We start from the raw sequence: 18,681 nt of genomic DNA, 5'->3' as shown, positions 1-18,681 counted from the left end.
CTTTGCTTGTCTTTTTTCACTTCCTTTAGGTGTAAAGTTAAATTGAGATTTCTCACGTTTCTTGAGGTAGGCCTGAATTGTTACAATCTCCCTCGTAGAGCCACTTTTGCTGTGCCCCATAGATTTTATCGTATTTCTGTTTTCATTTTTCCTAAGGTATTTTATTCCACCTTTGATTTATCCTATGACCAGTGGTTGTTCAGTAACATGTTGTTTAATTCTCATGTATTTGTAGTATTTTTCGTTTTTTTTCTTATAATTGATTTTATATCATTATGGCTAGAAAAGATGCATAATATGACTTACATTCTTCCTGAGTTCACTGAGATTTTTTGAGTCCTAACATGTGATCTATCCTGGAGAATGTTCCACATGTACTTGAGAACATATGTTCTGATGCTTTTTTGATATAATGTAGTGTATTTATCTATTAAGCCCATCTGATCTAATGTGTCATTTAAGCCCAATGTTCTTTACTAATTTCCTGTCTGAATGATCTATTCATTGATATAAATGGGGTGTTAAAATCTTCTACTACTACTGCATTTCTGCTAATTTCTCCCTTTAGGCCTGTTAAACTTGCTTTATATATATTGGTGCTTCTATGTTATGCATATATATTTATAAATTTAGCCCATTTACATTTAAAGTAATTATTTACAAGTATGTACTTACTGCCATTTTGTAAACTGTTTTCTGGTTGTTTTTATTGTTCCTCTCTTTCTTTTCTCTCTCTTTCTATAGCCTCATGACTTTCTTTACTGTTATGTTTATATTCTTTTCTCATTTAGGTTTTGCTTTCTGGTTACCATAAAGTTCACATATATCACCCTTTATGTATATGATACTCTATTTTAAGTTGATAACAAGTTAAATTTGAACACATTCCAAAACTCTACATTTCTACTCCCCCTTCACATTTTGTTTTTGCTACCACTTTTTATATCTTTTTATTCTATATATCCCAAACTAATTATCACAGTTTTAGTTAATTTTCCTTCTTTTGTCTTTTAACTTTTCTTTGTTGTGGAGAAGAGTTGATCTAGTTCTCAGGTCTTTTTCAAAGGGAAATGATTCATATGTAGCTTTAAATTTGGTGTAACCATGAAAGGAAATAAGTTCAGGAATTCCTATGCTATTGTTCTACCCCCCTCATTTATTTACTATTATATGTGCACAGGTGTATATATCCTTACATTTTTAGTAAGTATATATATATTCACAGATAAGTACTATATCCAAGAATAAAGGTGATATATACATATAACTATTTGTTGTATAGATACTCAACTATTTTCTTAGTATGTCTCCATAATGCGAAGTTACAGTTTACAGCTTAATTATAAAAAGAAAAGCAAAACCATAAGATACCTAGGAATAAACCTAGCCAAAGAAGTAAAGGATATGTACTCTAAAAACTACAGAACACTTATGAAAGAAATTGAGGAAGACACAAAGAAATGAAAAAAAAATTCCATTCTCATAGATTGGAAGAATATTGTTAAAATGTATGGAACCAGAAAAGACCCTGAAGAGCCAGAGGAATGTTGAAAAAGAAAACCAAAGCTAGTGGCATCACAATGTCTGACTTCAAATTATATTACAAAGTTGTGATCATCAAGACAGTATGGTACTGGCACAAAAACAGACACACAAATCAATGTAATAGAATAGAAAACCCAGGATTGGCCCTCAACTCTATGGTCAACTAATCCTCAACAAAGCAGGAAAGAATATCCAATGGAAAAAGGATAGTCTCTTCAATAAATGATGCTGGGAAAATTGGGCAGACCATTCAGAAGAATGAAACTAGACCATTACTTACACCTACAAAGATATAATCAAACTGGATGAAAGACCTAAATGTGAGACATGAATCTATCAAAATCCTAGAGGAGAACACAGGCAGCAACCTCTTCAGCCTCGGCTGCAGCAACTTCTTGTCAGACACATCTCCAGAGACAAGGGAAACAAAAGCAAAAATGAACTACTGGGACTTCATCAAGGTAAAAATCTTCTGCACAGCAAAGGAAACGATCAGTAAAATTAAAAGGCAACCTACAGTATGGAAGAATATATTTGCAAATGACAGATGAATGTCTAGGATCCAAGATATATAAATAACAAACTCAACACCCAAAAACCAAATAATCCAGTCAAGAAATGGGCAGAAGACATGAACAGACATTTCTCTAAAGAAGACATACAAATGACCAATAGACACATGAAAAAAAATGCTCAATATCACTTGCATTAGGGAAATACAAATCAAAACTATAATGAAATACCACCTCACACCAGTCAGAATGGCTAAAATTAACAAGACAGAAAACAAATGTTGGTGAGGCACTTAACTCTAGGAAACAAACTAAACAAAAGCAAAAATGAACTAATGGGACTTCATCAAGGTTACTAAAGGGGAGGTAGGTGGGGGGATGGAGTAATTGGGTGACGGGCATGAAGGAGGGCACATGATGTGATGAGCACTGGGTGTTATACACAACTGATAAATTATTGAACACTACATCTAAAACTAATGGTGAACTATATGTTGGGTAATTGAATTTAAATTTTTTTAAAAAGAAAAGCTTTTATTAATTTCAAATTCCTTTAACTGTGATTCAAACCCCATCTGGAACAAGGAAAGAAGCAGGAAAACAAATTCTCTTAAGTAAATTTATGACAAAATCACCAAAGGATAGAGTTAATATATCTTAACAGAGATATAGAGAGCTTATGCAATTCAAAACATTGGAAGACTGACAAGGCACCTTGCATGCTCATCAGTTCAATCATTTTATTTTGTGAATGGAAAAAAAAAAACTCAGAAATGACAGACTTCTTCAAAGTTAAACAAGTTCTTATTACACAAAATGCAAACCAGCATCAACATCACCTAAGAACCTAATGTAGGAAATTCTGAATCTTAGTCCCTACCCAAGAATTACTGAAAGAGAATGTAGTTTAACAAGACTCCCACGTGATTTATAATGCACTTAAAAACTGAGAAGCACCAAAGTAAACAGTAACAAATTTTACCTAAATATCAGGTCTCTTTACCTTTGTCTGATTCCTCCACCTCATTACACCAAACTCTCTAGCAAGAGGATGAACTTCTAGTGGTGCCTGGGTGCCTCAGTGGTTGAGTGTCTGCCTTTGGCTTGGGTTGTGGTCCCGGGGTCCTAGGATCGAGTCCCACATCAGGCTCCCCACAGGGAACCTGCTTCTCCCTCTGCCTATGTCTCTGACTCTCTGTGTCTCTCATGAATAAACAAAATCTTTTAAAAAGATGAACTCCCATTCATAATAACAGGAAGATATGTTTTCCTATTTGTGTATTCCCTCATCTAGGTTATGTTTGTACATACATACAGGCATATCCTGCAGAGGCATCAAGACTTCTACTAGGTTTTGCTTCTTACTTTCAGTCTTAGATTGACCATTTCATAAAACAACCAGGTTGATACTCTGTAGTTATCAAACACAAGAAGAATCATCAACAGATACAGCAGTGATCTGTAATGATGATGATGGTGGTAATAAAGATGGCTGTATTCTGTATGCAGAGTGTCACATAAATTCATCAAGATTCATACAGTAATGAGTTTGAGAAGAACTGAAAATGCTGAGCTAATAGCCCTACATTGTCCTTAAATGAGTATGTAACTTTTCCTCTGACCTCAATAGCATGCCATTGGAAGAAAAAGTGCATGAGAAATGTTTTGGTATCAAGAATAGCAGAACTTCTAGGATAGTGAGTCTCTGCAGTAATGCAGATGGGAGGAGGCTGCCGCAGGTTAAACCAATTACCCTACGCTAAACTTAATTGAGGAATAATTTATAGAAGGCAAGAAATGTTAATTGAACAATGAATCACTGAGACTGAAGGATAAAATACATGTGGATTGATCACTAGAAAGCAAACAAAAGATTGAAAAGGGCGTAGGAGGACTTGAGTACCTTGAAACTCAAAGCTACTAAATAGAGAACTTCATGACAGGACTATCAAATATTGGAGCAAGAAAGTGAGAGACGATTGTCAAATCCCAGCACATGGCCCAGATGTAATAGGTATTTGTGTTTATGGACAGTTATTTCATGAAAACAGGGTACTGGACTAGAAGAATTCTAGAGTGTTTTTAATAATATTTTTAAAATATGTTCTCCCCCATTTGCACATTACTCATAAGAAATTAATACAGCTGTCATTTCAGTGGTTGAAACACAGTAGTATGGTGGGTATTAGTTAATTCCCTACAGGGCTCAAGAAACTGTTCAAGTTACATTTAAGGGGTTGGCTGATGAAAGACAGGAGTAATGCCTAGTCATCAGGTCAACAGAAATTGGTACAGAATTAAACACAAATCTAAGGCAATGCCAGAACGTAATTCTGGTCAAATAGTGTTAATGCAATTATGCCAAACTAAATTGTGTGATGAAAGGAAAGTGAATAGCAAAACAATTTAATTTAGGATCTGCCATCATACCTTTATGTCACTGAAAATATAATTGCATTTATTTAAGGTAAATTTTTATTATTTTTTGAGGCAGAAAATTATTCAGAAACCAATATTTTGTTCATTTTTAAAGTTAATATGGTGTGAGTTGGTCACCATCTTCTAGTTTTCTAACTCTGCAAGTTCTACGGTTCCTGGTAAAATAACCTGACAGCCTTACTTTAGTCGTTAGTTGAGGTTAGAATGGTAGATTTCTTGAACCTTGTATTTCCCCTAGGAGATAACACAGAGTAGAAGAGATAGCTTCACAGACAGACAAAATTCTGGCTCTGCTCCTTCTTAGCTACTAATCGTAAGTAATACCTCTAATTTTCAGCTTCTTCATCCCCTTTGCATCTCAGATTATCCTTCATTGGTTTGGAGATTAAATGGAGTAATAAAAGTAGACTATTTCACATGATGCCTGGCACATATAAGGAAAAAAAGAGCTGGAAGCTTATTCTCCCTTCTTGTGATGGAAGGTTTCTTTAACCAAAAATCAGAGCTGGCTAAGCAAGGAAAACAATAACTTTCTCCATTTTGAATAATTTACTACTATAAATTATGGAAAATATGTTATTATTACCACCTAGTTAACTCTTCCTGTACAGAAAGGGACATATGTACTTCCATTAAAGATCAAAAAAAGTCAAAGAGAAAATCCAGAGGAAAAGAATTCCAAAAGAAACAAAAGCCAAAATCATAGAAAATGTAGTTTTTAATTGTGTAAGATTCTTAAATTTCGGAGTATGGTCTTCCCCACACCCCATTCCACTGTATTTTGAGTAAGGTTGGCTTCAATTTAGTGACTGTTCTTACGCTGGGATGTGATGACCCTATTTTATGGAAAATTGCTTTGAATTTTCTTAAGGTAACAGTCATTCTAGCGTAAACACACACTGTAATTTGTTTTTGGCTTTTGTTTTGCCAAGAAAGGTTGAGCATGCTTTCAGAAACCATCTTTCCCTTTCACTGCTTGTTTTTCCTAAGAGATCAGACTGGCAGTGTTATTTTATGTGTTACTTTATGCTTTGTGATTTTTCTGTGATTGACTTCTTGCACTTAAAGCTAAAGGGATTTACTGATGTTAACTGAGGTTGTTTCCCTCCGATGAAAGCTCAGGCTTTAACTAGGCAAATCTCAGATTGATAAGTATGACTATGTCAGGATGTGCATAAGACTTTATAGCAAGAGTTTCAGAAAACAGGAAAAGTTAAATAAATACACATTTGTTAACATCATTCTTCAGCTTGCTGCATATTTCCAGAGTTTGTTGAGAATATACTTATGACCCCTAAAAACCATAATGAATTGGCTAATTTTCCTGGTACCATTGTTGACTCATTCTAACATGAAAAATCTTAACTAGTGAGAATATGACTTAATAAATGTGAAACATTCATCTAATATAAAATGTCTCTAATAGCATTAGCCAGCCTCCAAGATAGCCTCCATAATCCCATGTCTCCTGGTATTCATGTCCCTCTCTGGTGCCCTTCATCATAAATAGGTCTGGCTTATTTAACCCATAAGATATGATGGAAATGATGGTATGTGACTTCCAAGGTTAAATGATAAAATATATTACAGCTTTTGCCTTGATCTCTTTGGATCATTTGCTCTACAGAAAGCCAGCTTCTATGACATGAGCACACACAAGCAGTCCTAAGAAGAGATCCAGAAATCTTGACGGTAACCTCATAAGTGATTGAGCTAGAATCACCCAGCTAAACCAATCCCAAATTGATGACCCACAGACGCTGTCCAAGATAACAGATCTCCACTGTTGGTTTAAGCCAATAAATTTTGGAGCAATCTGTTACATAATAATGACAGTTAAATAGAAAATGGTGGTTCATCCATTCATTGGTTCATTTAGAATTTACAGATATTCTTGTACCAGGTATTGTACTGGAAGATTGGACACAAAGACAAAGAAGCATACAATTTGCTGACACGCACACATACACAAAAGTAAAAATAAAAGTTAAAAAAAATGCTTTTCTTGGCATATTGTGTTATAATGACTTTGTAAAACCTTCATTGCTGCAATTCTGTAATCTAATATTATGTAGCACTAACAAAATCCTCAAGCAAATACGAAGTAGAAATAAAGAAATTTCTCTCAGCAACCTGTATAAATGCATCGTGATTACTAGAATTTTCATTTTCTTTCAAAATGTATCCAACATAACTAATCAATTTGATCAAAAAACAGACCAGACTCAAATGTCCAATCCTTGGCCAGAGAGTTTTCCATTCCATAGCCCAAACCAAAGCTCCTTACCTTAGCTTTCCTCTTCATCAAGAGAAAGTATCACAATTAGTTAGCAGGACTAAGAAAACTAAATGCAAACAAACAAACAAAACAGAGAAAAAACAAAGCTATCATTATATAAATGATATATGTCTTGCTAAATTTTGAAACCATTTATAACAGGTTAAAATAGTTGCATAAACCTGAGTTTCAAGATTTACAAAGGGTTAATCAGAGAAACACCAAGCTGACTGTTGGTCTAAATAGTGCACTAAATAGTGCATTTTCCAGGTATAGCAAAAATGCGGATAAAGTGACTTACTATTAGTCACAGATTTAGTTAATTCAAGAAGCAGACCCATGACACAGAATTTCAATGCAGAGTATTTTCCAAACTCTGTAAGTGGCATCTTTGGCAGCTAAGAATCACAAGTAACAGAAATGTGACTAAACTCTGTGCTCTGTAAATTTTAATTTATGTTGATGCCGTAGACTTCCTGTTGTTCCCTTAGTAGAAGTGTCAAATGTCTATTTCATACACAATATACCAAAAAGTAAAATAATGTTTCTTACCTCTACAAAAAAAGATAATCTTGTGAATTTGACAATGTCACTTCAGAAAGCTGTATATTCCTTCAAAACTACACTTTAGGGAGCATAAAGAATAAAGATCTTGCCACAGGGCAATAGGCCCTAAAGTACAACTTTTCAAACAGCAGTTGTTCCCACGTTTAGAGTGAAAAAACCAAGATCTGTAAAGCTGCTAAAAATGAGGTGCTGGAACTGGATATGCTTTGATATTCAAAACTTTTTCACAGGAAAAAAATGACAGTCTGACAATAGCATCTCTCAGAATCTTTTACTATTTGATATTGCTAGGAAGGTAAGAACCCAAAGTCCAGGGTAGCCAGGTTTCACACACTCATTCCATAATAAAATTTTATGCCATAGCATAATGTCAGAATGAATTTCATGATGTTCATGATTGTTTTACCCTTAGTACTATTTATGGTTTCTTAGGTTTAAAAATTAATATTCAAAATGTTATAGAAAATTATGGAAACATTACTTTGCTCATAATATCAATGTACAAATAGTGTTATTCCATTTATTAATCTAACAAACAAGATAATAATCTTCACTTTTTGACTGACTCAAAATACTGATTCAAAATAAACAAACTAAACTTCCCTCAGAGAAGTTTTAATTACAGCCCAATTATAATTCACATTTAAGTTCACTTAAAATTTAATAATTCTACTTTATTTTTATAGTCTTCAAATATATGACTTTTAACAAGCAAAATTCTTCCAGGTGCTTAAAAATAACTTTTGAAAATCTAGTAAATTAAACTTACATAGTTACTCAAATTATTTTGATTACCTCAATATAGTTTAGGATGTTGGCCAAACTCCTTAACATTTTTTATACTGAAATCACAAATCTAAAATCAATTGTGCATTTTAATTTGTAAATTTTAATCTAATAAAATATCAGATACTCTAATACATTGAATTCTCTTAAATGTTATATTTAAAATGCCAATTATAAAAAAATGCCAGTTATATATGCACTCTTAAATCTAACATCAAACTGTGAATACCCTAGATTTAATTTGTCATTCTATTTTCAATTCTAACCTTTCCATACTGAAAAGATGCCCAATTAGGAAACATTTTGATAATCTCAGATGTGTTGGTTGCCATCTCAATTAGCTGGGTTACTTATCAGCCACTGAAGTGGTAGGATATTGGGAGGGAGGAGGTACATACATCCAGAGTGATTCTTTTTCCACCAAAGAGAGATACACTGAGCCATTTTTCATATTCACTTTGCTAAGGATTCAAAGTCCATACTTTTCAGATAGGATGTTATCTTTCATGATCTAAGAGTTAAAATTTTGTAACTCAATATTGTATTTCACTATATGTATATCTATGTACTGCTAACATAGCCATTGTTATGAATATCTTTGCACTGTTAATATTACAAATAACTGTCTTTACTGAATTTCTGAGCTTCTTATTTTCTCATTTATCTTCATTTTTCATGTTTACAATTAAGGTTATGTTAATGACATTCAATTGTATTATCCATTTGTTTCATAACTTTGGTGATATACAACTGTGATGTTATCAAATGAAACGTGGAAGAGATGTTTGTAAAAGAGTCAATACAGAGTGTAAAAAATAATTATACAACTGTAGGATTTTTGGTAGATTTAATACTATCATTGGGCCTCACCTTCTGGAATGGTTGAGCAGAGTTGGCTGCCTGTGGATGCTTATAAGGCAATTTGCCACAATTAGATCTGTCAGAGTGAGGACATGTTATTTCATACATGCTTCACATCATTCCTTTTGACTGTATAGAATACATTTCTATATTTACATTTTTATAATTATTTAAACAAAGGTATTTATTAAGCTTATGAATTTAACCTTAAGAGGAATCTTAATAATGTTGAATACGGTCTCAGTGGTCAGAAGAAAAAAATGGAAATTAAACTATATACAATAGAAAGGTTTTATTTCTGGTGCCATTTCAGTGACAAGGAACAATTTCTTGAGAGAGATAGTCCTGGTGAGGATGTTTTCCTGAGAAATAAGACACTTTAACTACCAACAGAACACTCAATAGAGCCATGTACTTTTTGTCTTATATTAGTTTGTTAGGGTTGCCATCATGGAGTACCATCAACTAAGGACTTAAAGAGCAGAAATCTTCTCATTGTTCTGAAGACCAGACCAGAAGTCTGAGATCAAGGTGTGAGCAAGATCAAGATCCCTCTGAAGGCATTAGAACGATGTTCCAGGTCTCTGTCCTCTGTCCCAGCTTGTAGTAGTTCCTTGGCTGTGGCAACATAACTCCAAAGGAATTCTCCTTGCATACTTGTCTCCATGTGTCCAAATTTTCCCTTTTCATAAGAACACTATCACACTGGATTAGGGCATATCCTGAAGACCTCATCTTCACTAATTATATCTGCAATAACTTTATCCCATTTAGCACATTCTGAGGTACCGGGAGTTAGGATTTCAATATATGAACTTTGGTGGGACACAATTCCAATCTAACAGCAGAAGGATCTCAAAGCTATTTGAGATGGGATGGGAGGGAGCAAGGACCAAGTCATCATTACTCTGGGAGTGTATTGTTTTAAAACCTGAGATTTAAGCATCTTTCCTGGTGGTGAAAGATCAAATGCAGGGGTGCTAGAGATGCTACTGAGTAACAAGTCACTGATTTCCATGTGATAGAATATTTAAGAAAGCAGTAACTCACAATATTTTTCCATAAATGAAAAATATGTTTTCTTATTATAGAAAGTTTAAGGAAATAGAAAGTTTTTCTGAGGATAACCTTATACCTCCAATTCTCAGCCCTGTCTCAACATAGTTTATAACCCTTAGAGAAAGAGATTTATCCACCCTTTTGGCTTATGTAGTTTGGAAGTAGGTAAATGTAGCCACATTAAGAAGAATGATAATTACCTACCATTTGATCTAATAAAGCAGATTACCAAATAAATTAAGATCCCTCAGATTTTTGGAAGAGGATCTATATCTAAATTGTAAATACAATGACGTGGGAAAAACTGAACTCTGTCATTTTAGAGCATCTTATTCCACCCTCAACCTAACTACTAGAGTTCCCTGTTCTACCCATTGTCCCCCAAATATGTTTTTACATATTTGTCATATATATATATTTTAAAGATTTTATCTATTTATTCATGAGAGACAGAGAGAGAGAGAGAGAGAGAGAAAGAGATGCAGAGACACAGGCAGAGGGAGAAGCAGGCTTCATGCAGGGAGCCCAATGTGGGACTCGATCCTGGGTCTCCAGGATCAGGCTCTGGGCTGGAGGCGGTGCTAAACCACTGAGCCACCCAGGTTGCCCCTCTTTGTCATATTTTAAGTTGACAATCTTAGCCCTTTTCTACTCAGACCCATTGCATATATTACTACCAAGGCCTCCATCAGGATGCCTGAGTGACTCAGTCAATTAAGCATCTGCCTTTGGTTCAACTCATGATCTCAGGGTCCTGGGATTGAGCCCCACATCAGGCTCTCTGCTCAACAGGGAGCCTAATTCTCCCTCTGCCTCTCCCCTTCCCTGTGTTCCCTCTCCCTGTCTCTAATATATATGAATAAAATTTCTTTAAAAAAAAAAAAAGGCCTCCATCATGTCAATAAAGGAAACTGATGGAAGAAGCAGAGTAAATTAAAATTGTTACATTAGAATCTCCTGTCCAAGCAGTAAAATCTCTAGTGTCTTATGGATTAGGAAGAGTTCAATACTCATAGACTGGAAGAATTAATGTTGTTAAAATGTCCATACTATCCAAAGCAATCTACAGATTCAATGCAATCCCTATCAAAACCCAAAGGTATTTTTCACAGAGCTAGAACAAATGATTCTGTTTGTATGAAACCCTAAAGGAACCTGCATAGCCAAAACAGTCTTGAGAAAGAACAAAGTTGGACGTATCACACTCTCTACTTATAAACTGTACTAAAGCTACAGCAACCAAAACACTATGGTATTGGCAAAAAGGAGACACACAGATCAATAAAACAGAACACAGAACCCAGAAATAATAAATACTTAATAGTTAAGTGGTCAATTAATCTACAACAAATGAGGCAACAGTAGCTAATGGGAAAAAGAGAATCTCTTCAATAAATTGTGCTGGGAGAACTGGGCAATCACATACAAAGGAATGAAATTAGACCACTATCTTCTATCATACACAAAAAAACAATTCAAAATGGATTAAAGACTTGAATGTAAAACCTGAAACCATAAAATTCCTACAAGAGAATAGGTAGTAAGCTCCTTGACTCCAGTCTCAGTGATGTTTTTTGGATCTGTCTCCCCAAGCAAGAGAAACAAAAGCAAATATTTAAAAAGGGGGGGAGGGTAAAAAGTAAAAAGCATCTGCACAGCAAAGGAAACCAACTAAAAGAAAAGACAACCTACCAAATGGGAGAAAATATTTGCAAACTGTGTATCTGAGAAGGGGTCAAATAAATATATAAAAAACTCCCACAAGTCAAAAGAAAATCATTCCAATTAAAACACTGGCAGATCTGAATAGACATTTTTCCAAAGAAGACAAACAGATGGCCAAAAGGCACATGAAAAGATGTTCAACATCACTAATCATCAAGGAAATGAAAATCTAAGCCACAATGAGATGTCACTTCACATCTGTTAGAATGGCTTATATCAAAAGAATAAGAAACAGTAAGTGTTGGAGAGGATGTAAAGAAAGGAAAGGGAGCCCTTAATACAATGTTAGTGGGAATGTAAATGGTGCAGACTATGGAAAACAATATGGAGTTTCCTCAAAAAATTAAAGATAAAACTACCACATGATCCAGCTATTTCACCTCTGATTATTTATCCAAAGTATACAAAAATAGTAGTTTGAAGAGATACATGCATGCCTATATACATTGCAGCATTATTTACAATAATCAAGATGTGGAAACAACTGAAGTGTCTACTTATGGATGAATGGATAAAGAAACGTGATACACGCACACATGCACACACACACAATGCACAATGGAATACTACTCAACCATAAAAAAGAGAAAGAGCTTGCAATTTGTGACAAGATAGATGGATTTTGAGGGAATTACAGTATGAAATAAGTCAGACAGAATGACAAACACTATTTCACTTATTTGTGGTATCTAAACAAAACAAAACTCATAAAGAGAACAAATTGGTAGTTACCAGAGGGGAAAGAGTTGAGGTGTGGGTAAAATGGGTGAAGGGTCTCAATTTTATGTTGATGGACGGTAATTACATTTATAGTAGTTATCTCTTTGTAGTGTATAAGTGGCATATGTTAATCATCTAGTCTGTATTAAATCTGGTGCTTTTTAAATCTAAAAAAAAATTGACCTGGGAGTCTATACTTCTCCTCAGGGTTTCCCCACTTCTCGCCTAGTTTTACCGACAATTTACTAAGTGCAATGACCACATCAAACCAAAAGACCTGTACAAGGTAGGACTGGTTTGAGGAACTCTGACATACTGAACAATGTAATAGCCATGTCCTCAATAGAACAAAGTAGAGCCCTATTTAGAAACAGGTATAAGCTTTTCCAATACCAAAAGAATTGTCTTTCCAAGAACTGAGAAGCTGATCACAACTTCAATCTCATTCCTGCTTTTTGAGTTGGCTTTCAGTCTTTGGTTTGGACGTCTGCTTTGGCATACATTAGATTGTAAGTTTGTGTAAGCACATTTAGTACAGATATAGCTCTTCTGTCCTTTCCCAACCAGTCTAGATCTCTGGGAAAGTCAAGGGTTTGTCTCACCTGTACTGCAAAACCAGGAGACTACCAGAAATTTGGATTTGGGACTGGTGCTCTGCTTCCCCCTACTGGCCCTTCATATAAAAAAATAAAAAATAAAAATAAAAAAAGCAGTTGTCAAAAGCAAAGCATTTCTCAAGGAACTATTCTTTCAAGAACTCCGTCAAAAGATCCACAAAGTTGATTAATAGAAAAGCCTAATATGTATTGAAAACTTATATTACCAAGCACTATCCCTGGCCTTTTGTACATAGTTATAATTTAATTATCTTGACTTCTTTGTGAGGTAATTGTTACAACTCACTAGATAAATTGTTTGAAGGGAGAATTGGAAGATTAAATGATGTGCCTAATAAATTAAGCATGTATCATACCTAGGTTTTACTTTTTTTTTTTTTTACAGATGTTTCTGCCTGCTTCACTCTGAGTCAGGACACATGTTCACCAATTTCCTTGGATCCAAGTAAATTCTCAAATATCCAAAATACCATTTTATCATTCTTTCGTTTTTTCTACTGTTCTTAGCAATCTGCTACAACAGAAAATAAACATTAGATGTGAAGTTTAAAAGCCTGGGTATAAATTTCAGGACTGCTCCTTGGGCAAGTCATCTAACCAGCTGGAGTTTGTTTCCTCAAGTGTTAAAAAAGGAGAGCACTGCTCTTTCTATCCCAGCAGGATGTTGTGTGGATCATACGCACAGTATTGTGAACTTATCTCTACAGAAGTACCTGGACTTCTTACCTATCCCATTCTAGATCCCTAATGCATAAATGCATAGTGATTTTATTAAGTATAACAGATTACACATAAGAGAAAGAACATCAAGCCTTGCGCAGTGGCAGTATCGTAGCCAATGAGGTTTATCCAAGGCGCGATTATTGCTAATTGAAAGAGAAAGAACATCAAAATTTCCTATTGAACAACAGTTCATTTATATTTTAAAATTAAAACAGTAATTATTACATTATGCTAATATTATATTATACTAATATTAATCAATACATAAAAATGTAAACAGTAGAAAAATAATTCTTGAAGAGACATGAACCTAAACACTTTTTTTATTCTATTATTTTAATTCAAATATAATACAATTCTCCTTACCAAATAAGTTATAAGAACACTACTGCTGCCACCACTGTTACTACTCCTATTATTACAAGGTAGAAAAGGGAAGAAATGATGTCATATGCCTCTATGTATATAATTATCACATAGGATATTTACAGACTTCTTACAAAAACACACAGAAGTCATTGTAATGGTTATATATGCAGTCAACTTTTTTCTGGGAAATATCAGGAAAAATGTCAACTTTTTCTTCCATTTACACTGTTCCCATGAGAACTGGTTCACCTGTAGTAGTATCTTTTTCTTCTCATTTAAATTTTAAAACACAAAGTGATATTGTTTCAAAAACAGACCTGTAAATTAATCCTTATTACAATCAAACAATTTAATCTATATTATCCAGTGATATTTTCAATAGCCTCATAAACTGTTTTCTGCCTTCCATCTTATTTCTCTCAATCTACTGCACCCAGAGAGACTTACACAAAACCCAATCTAATCAGTTCACTCTGTTTTATTTTATTTTTTATTTTTTTCAGAGAGAGAATGAGAGAGACTATGTGCATGGAATGAGGGGGGAGGCAGGAGAGAGAGGCAGGCTCCACACCCAACACAGACCCTGCTGCAATGCAAGGCTCAATCTCATGACCGTGAGATCTTGACCTGAGCCAAAATCAAGATTCAAAAAAAAAAAAAAAAAAAAAAAAAAGATTCAGCTGCTTAACTGACTGAGGTGCATCTCTTATTTTTTGGTTTGTTTGTTTGGTTTTTAGTAATCTCTACACCCAACATGGGGCTCAAGCTCACAAACCCAAAATCAAGAGTCACAAGCTTTTCCAGCTGAGCCAGCCAGGTACCCCTCACTCCCCTTTTTTAAAAAAACACTTTTAATTTATATCCATCACTTACAAGGTAAAGTCAAATCTCCTTTGAGGGACATACAAATCTCTTCATGATAAAGTTCCTGCTTATCTCCTTAGTGTTCCTTATTCCACTCTCCTCCTTATACCTTAAATTCCATGGCAAAAAAACTGATAATACTTCAAGATTATAACATCATAACCTTGTCAACTGCTCATTCCTCTCCATTCCTGGATTTTTCTACAATCCCTTTCTTCATTTAGAGAGGTTTTATTTAGTCTTCAAGAGCCAGAATCATCTCTGCAAGAGAGCTTTCAAGGAAGTCATCCCTAAACTTTCTCACTAATCCTGGCACCACTAATCACAATGATAAATTATATTTGGTTAACAATATAATTCTGACTCTAGGCTAAACATGTAATTTACATTAATTATGTAATCCAGGCAACCACCATATAAAGTAGTTAATATCATTATTCCTTTATGTATAATGAAATAGAAACACAGAAAGGTTAATTAATTTGCCGAAGACCACACAGCTACTCAGTTACAAAGCTGAGAATCCAAATTCAATTAGTCTGGCTCCAAAGTCCATTAGCTTTAACATCTCTGTAAATACTATTTTTCATGTACAACACTGTATTGAAATGATCCCTTCAAATATTCATCTCCAACCAAGTTTTACCAGAGGAAAAAAAATCTGGTCATTCATATTTCTATCAATAGCACATTACATGTTATAGTGCTCAACATATACTTGTTGGACATAACCATGCCCCGTTTTTTTAAATTATGTTATTTTTTTAACTACATAGCACTTTTCAAGGGAAAAATATATACTTACTGGAATACATATATAATATAAATTGTTCTTCTGAAAAGAATGTGAGATAAATCAATAAAAGCCATATACATAAGACTATTAGACTTGCAGATAATAAAATAAAAATAGTCTTCTCAACATTTTTCTAAGTTCATACAGTAATATGAAGAAAAATTTCCTGAACAGAGATTCGAATTCACCCTCTTGGGGGAGGTTTGTTTTTCCTTGGCTATTTAGAATTAATGGCACAGAATAAGCAAACAGATCAATCCCTAAGACTGATTAAACATTAACTCTCTGAACTTCCTAGAAACAAGCAAAAGTATGAAATATAATATGCATCTATGTGTTTCCATTATAATTAGATAGCCTTAATTAAAATCATAATTTAATAGTAATTTACATAGTAACCGTAATAACATTTTAATGGTAGAGATCTATATTGATTTTTAAATTATATACTAATATATTTCCAACTTATTTGGAGAGAACAAAAAAAATTCAAATATATTCTTCCTTCTTAAATAATACAACAGAATAGATTACATGAGTATTATATGTGCATACTTATTTATATAGGCAGTACCTAATTGTATAAATAGCTGGATCTATACATAGCTAAACAGAACATTTTACCTACTTGAGAATATATTGGGTTACAGACTTCTGTATTTGTTTGCTTTTGTTCACTTGAAACAGGTATGTCCAGAGTTATTCCTAATATCCAGCTGTGAATACAAGGTAAACAAAGTCCTTGGATACTGTTCTTATGTTGACTATTTTTAACATTTCCAAATTATTTAGAGAGGGCAAACATAATGTTGATATCTAACAAATAACATACACGTAAGTATTTTAAAATTCTACCATAAATAATGTAGTTTTCTACACTACTAAGACACTGCGTTACAGAATTATATCAAGATTTTTAACGTTTTGAGCAGAAAGACCAGGCATGTTCATTTTTACAACTCTGAATACCAGGAAAAAGTAAAACTGTCTTGAATAGAATTCTTACAATGGAATCAGGCACTTACCTGTTCATCTCTTTAATAAGCCACAGCAAAAGAATGGTTTGCTCTGTATTGCAAACTGTTACTACAAGAAAAAAAAAAAAAAAAAAAAACAGCAAGAAAGAGAGATCATTGTAGAGACCTGAGCAGTTTCTTTTATCTGACCAAGATGACCAGATCATTCTTCTCAACTAAGCTTCCTTCTGACTCTAGGCCCCTGACCTCCCTTTCCTTAGAATATTTATTTTAGAAACTGTAAATTCTTTTTCAGCTCCTTTGAGATGTAAAACTTCTTAGGCTTTTGCCTACAAGCCAGCAATATTTCTCAAGGCCCTGGGAGCCAATCCCTAAAAATGCAAACCTCAAGAAGATGGAGCCCCTATTAACCAGTCTCTGAGAGGGCAGGAGCCTAACATCCATGGGTTAGTACTTTTTTAGTGGACCCAAGCAGGCTTAAAAACTCTCCCACTTTTTCCTTCAGTAGAATTCAGTTCAATCTCCCTCTGCTATTGCAAAACTCATGAATAAAGTCTTCTTTGCCTTTAACTTGTCCAGTGTAATTATTCTTGGATATATCAAACATTGTTCAACCAGTAAAGTGCTTTTTCTCTCTTCCTATCGTTTCTTCTAGAGTTAGATACTGTATAGAGCACTTTTTTGAAAAAGTAACTTCTTTGAGCTCCATTACTTAACCAAATTAGTTTAGGAATGTTGGATATAGTACAATTATGAACATTGTGAGGCAGTCATGTTGAATATGCCTAATACATTATGCTCAACATAATCTTTTTTCTTAAATACATATTTTATAAGACAAGCTAATTTCTGTTTCTCTGCCTCCCATTAATTTTTTTCTAGCTTGATTCATCTAAGTAATTTCCCTACTCTAATTTGTTTTGCTGATTTTGAGTGGCCTTTTGTATCAATTTACGCAAGGTTTTCTCTCCCATCTGCTCTCTCATTCTTAGTTGTTCTGATATTATAAAGTTGTTTCTATTTCTATCGTTTTATTGATGACAATATTAACATAAATTAGGTTGCAAGGTAACAAATTGTTTAAACATTTTCCTTAATTGTGCCTTGCCTCACAGAAAATTATATCAGGAAAAGTAGAAATAAAAATAAATGCAAATAAGTAAAGTACATACCATGTTAGAAGGCTATAAGTACCATGTAAAAAAAACAACAAACTAAATCAAGATATGGTATCTTGAGAGAGAGATTTTGAGAGAGAGAGAGAGAGAGGCTGATTCACCTATGTCAAGGACATTTTTCACAATGAGGTAACTACCAACATATCCTTGCCCTCACGTGTTCAGCTGAAGAATGCAGAGCAGTTCATCACATTTCAGATGAAGAAAATTACTGTAAGCTAGAACTCCATGTTAATTATTTATTAGGAAAAAAACCTTTACATTATACACACCAAAACAGATGAAACATTTAGTCAAGATGATATGGTATTTAAAAGAGAAAAATTAAAATAAATAATAAGACATGATAGTAAGTCAATATTATTATTATATACCTTTTGACAAAACAAAGATATCTTAGAAACAATTAAAATCAATATGCAAATGGAAGGGTCCTATATAACTTTGAAGATCCAAATTCTGTCAGAAAAAAATGTCAAAGGAAGAACTGTTCTATGTTCTTATTTTGATAAGAACTGAATGGTATTAGGAAAGTCTGGGTAGCTCAGTGGTTGAGCACCTGCCTTAGGTTCCAGGTGTGATCCCAGAGTTCAGGAATAAAGTCCCACATCGGGCTCCCTGCAGGAAGCCTGCTTCTCCCTCTACCTCTGTCTCAGCCTCTCTCC

At 34.0% G+C, this 18,681-nt stretch overlaps 1 protein-coding gene and 1 pseudogene across 5 annotated transcripts in view; one reads left to right on the top strand and one right to left on the bottom strand.

Annotated features, from left to right (window-relative positions):
- The window catches only part of LOC111093154 (zinc finger protein 385C-like), a 477,561-nt gene that overhangs the window by 372,341 nt on the left and 86,539 nt on the right, over nucleotides 1-18,681 (bottom strand). For all 5 annotated transcript variants that reach the window (XR_005381161.1, XM_038579627.1, XM_038579626.1 and 2 more), the window contains exons 3-4: nucleotides 16,887-16,948; nucleotides 16,490-16,577 (exon numbers count right to left, since the gene is read on the bottom strand). Coding sequence is in view for 4 of the 5 variants with exons in the window: in XM_038579627.1 (XP_038435555.1) it covers nucleotides 16,490-16,577; nucleotides 16,887-16,948 (150 nt within the window). In the remaining variant the exon portion in view is untranslated. The remainder of the gene's footprint in view (nucleotides 1-16,489; nucleotides 16,578-16,886; nucleotides 16,949-18,681) is intronic.
- Nucleotides 13,919-14,050, top strand: LOC119866781 (annotated as a pseudogene).

Source organism: Canis lupus, chromosome 29 (assembly GCF_011100685.1).
Source record: "Canis lupus familiaris isolate Mischka breed German Shepherd chromosome 29, alternate assembly UU_Cfam_GSD_1.0, whole genome shotgun sequence".
Taxonomy (NCBI): domain Eukaryota; kingdom Metazoa; phylum Chordata; class Mammalia; order Carnivora; family Canidae; genus Canis; species Canis lupus.
The sequence above is the reverse complement of the archived record's forward strand: the minus strand, read 5'-3'. Positions and strand labels throughout refer to the sequence as shown.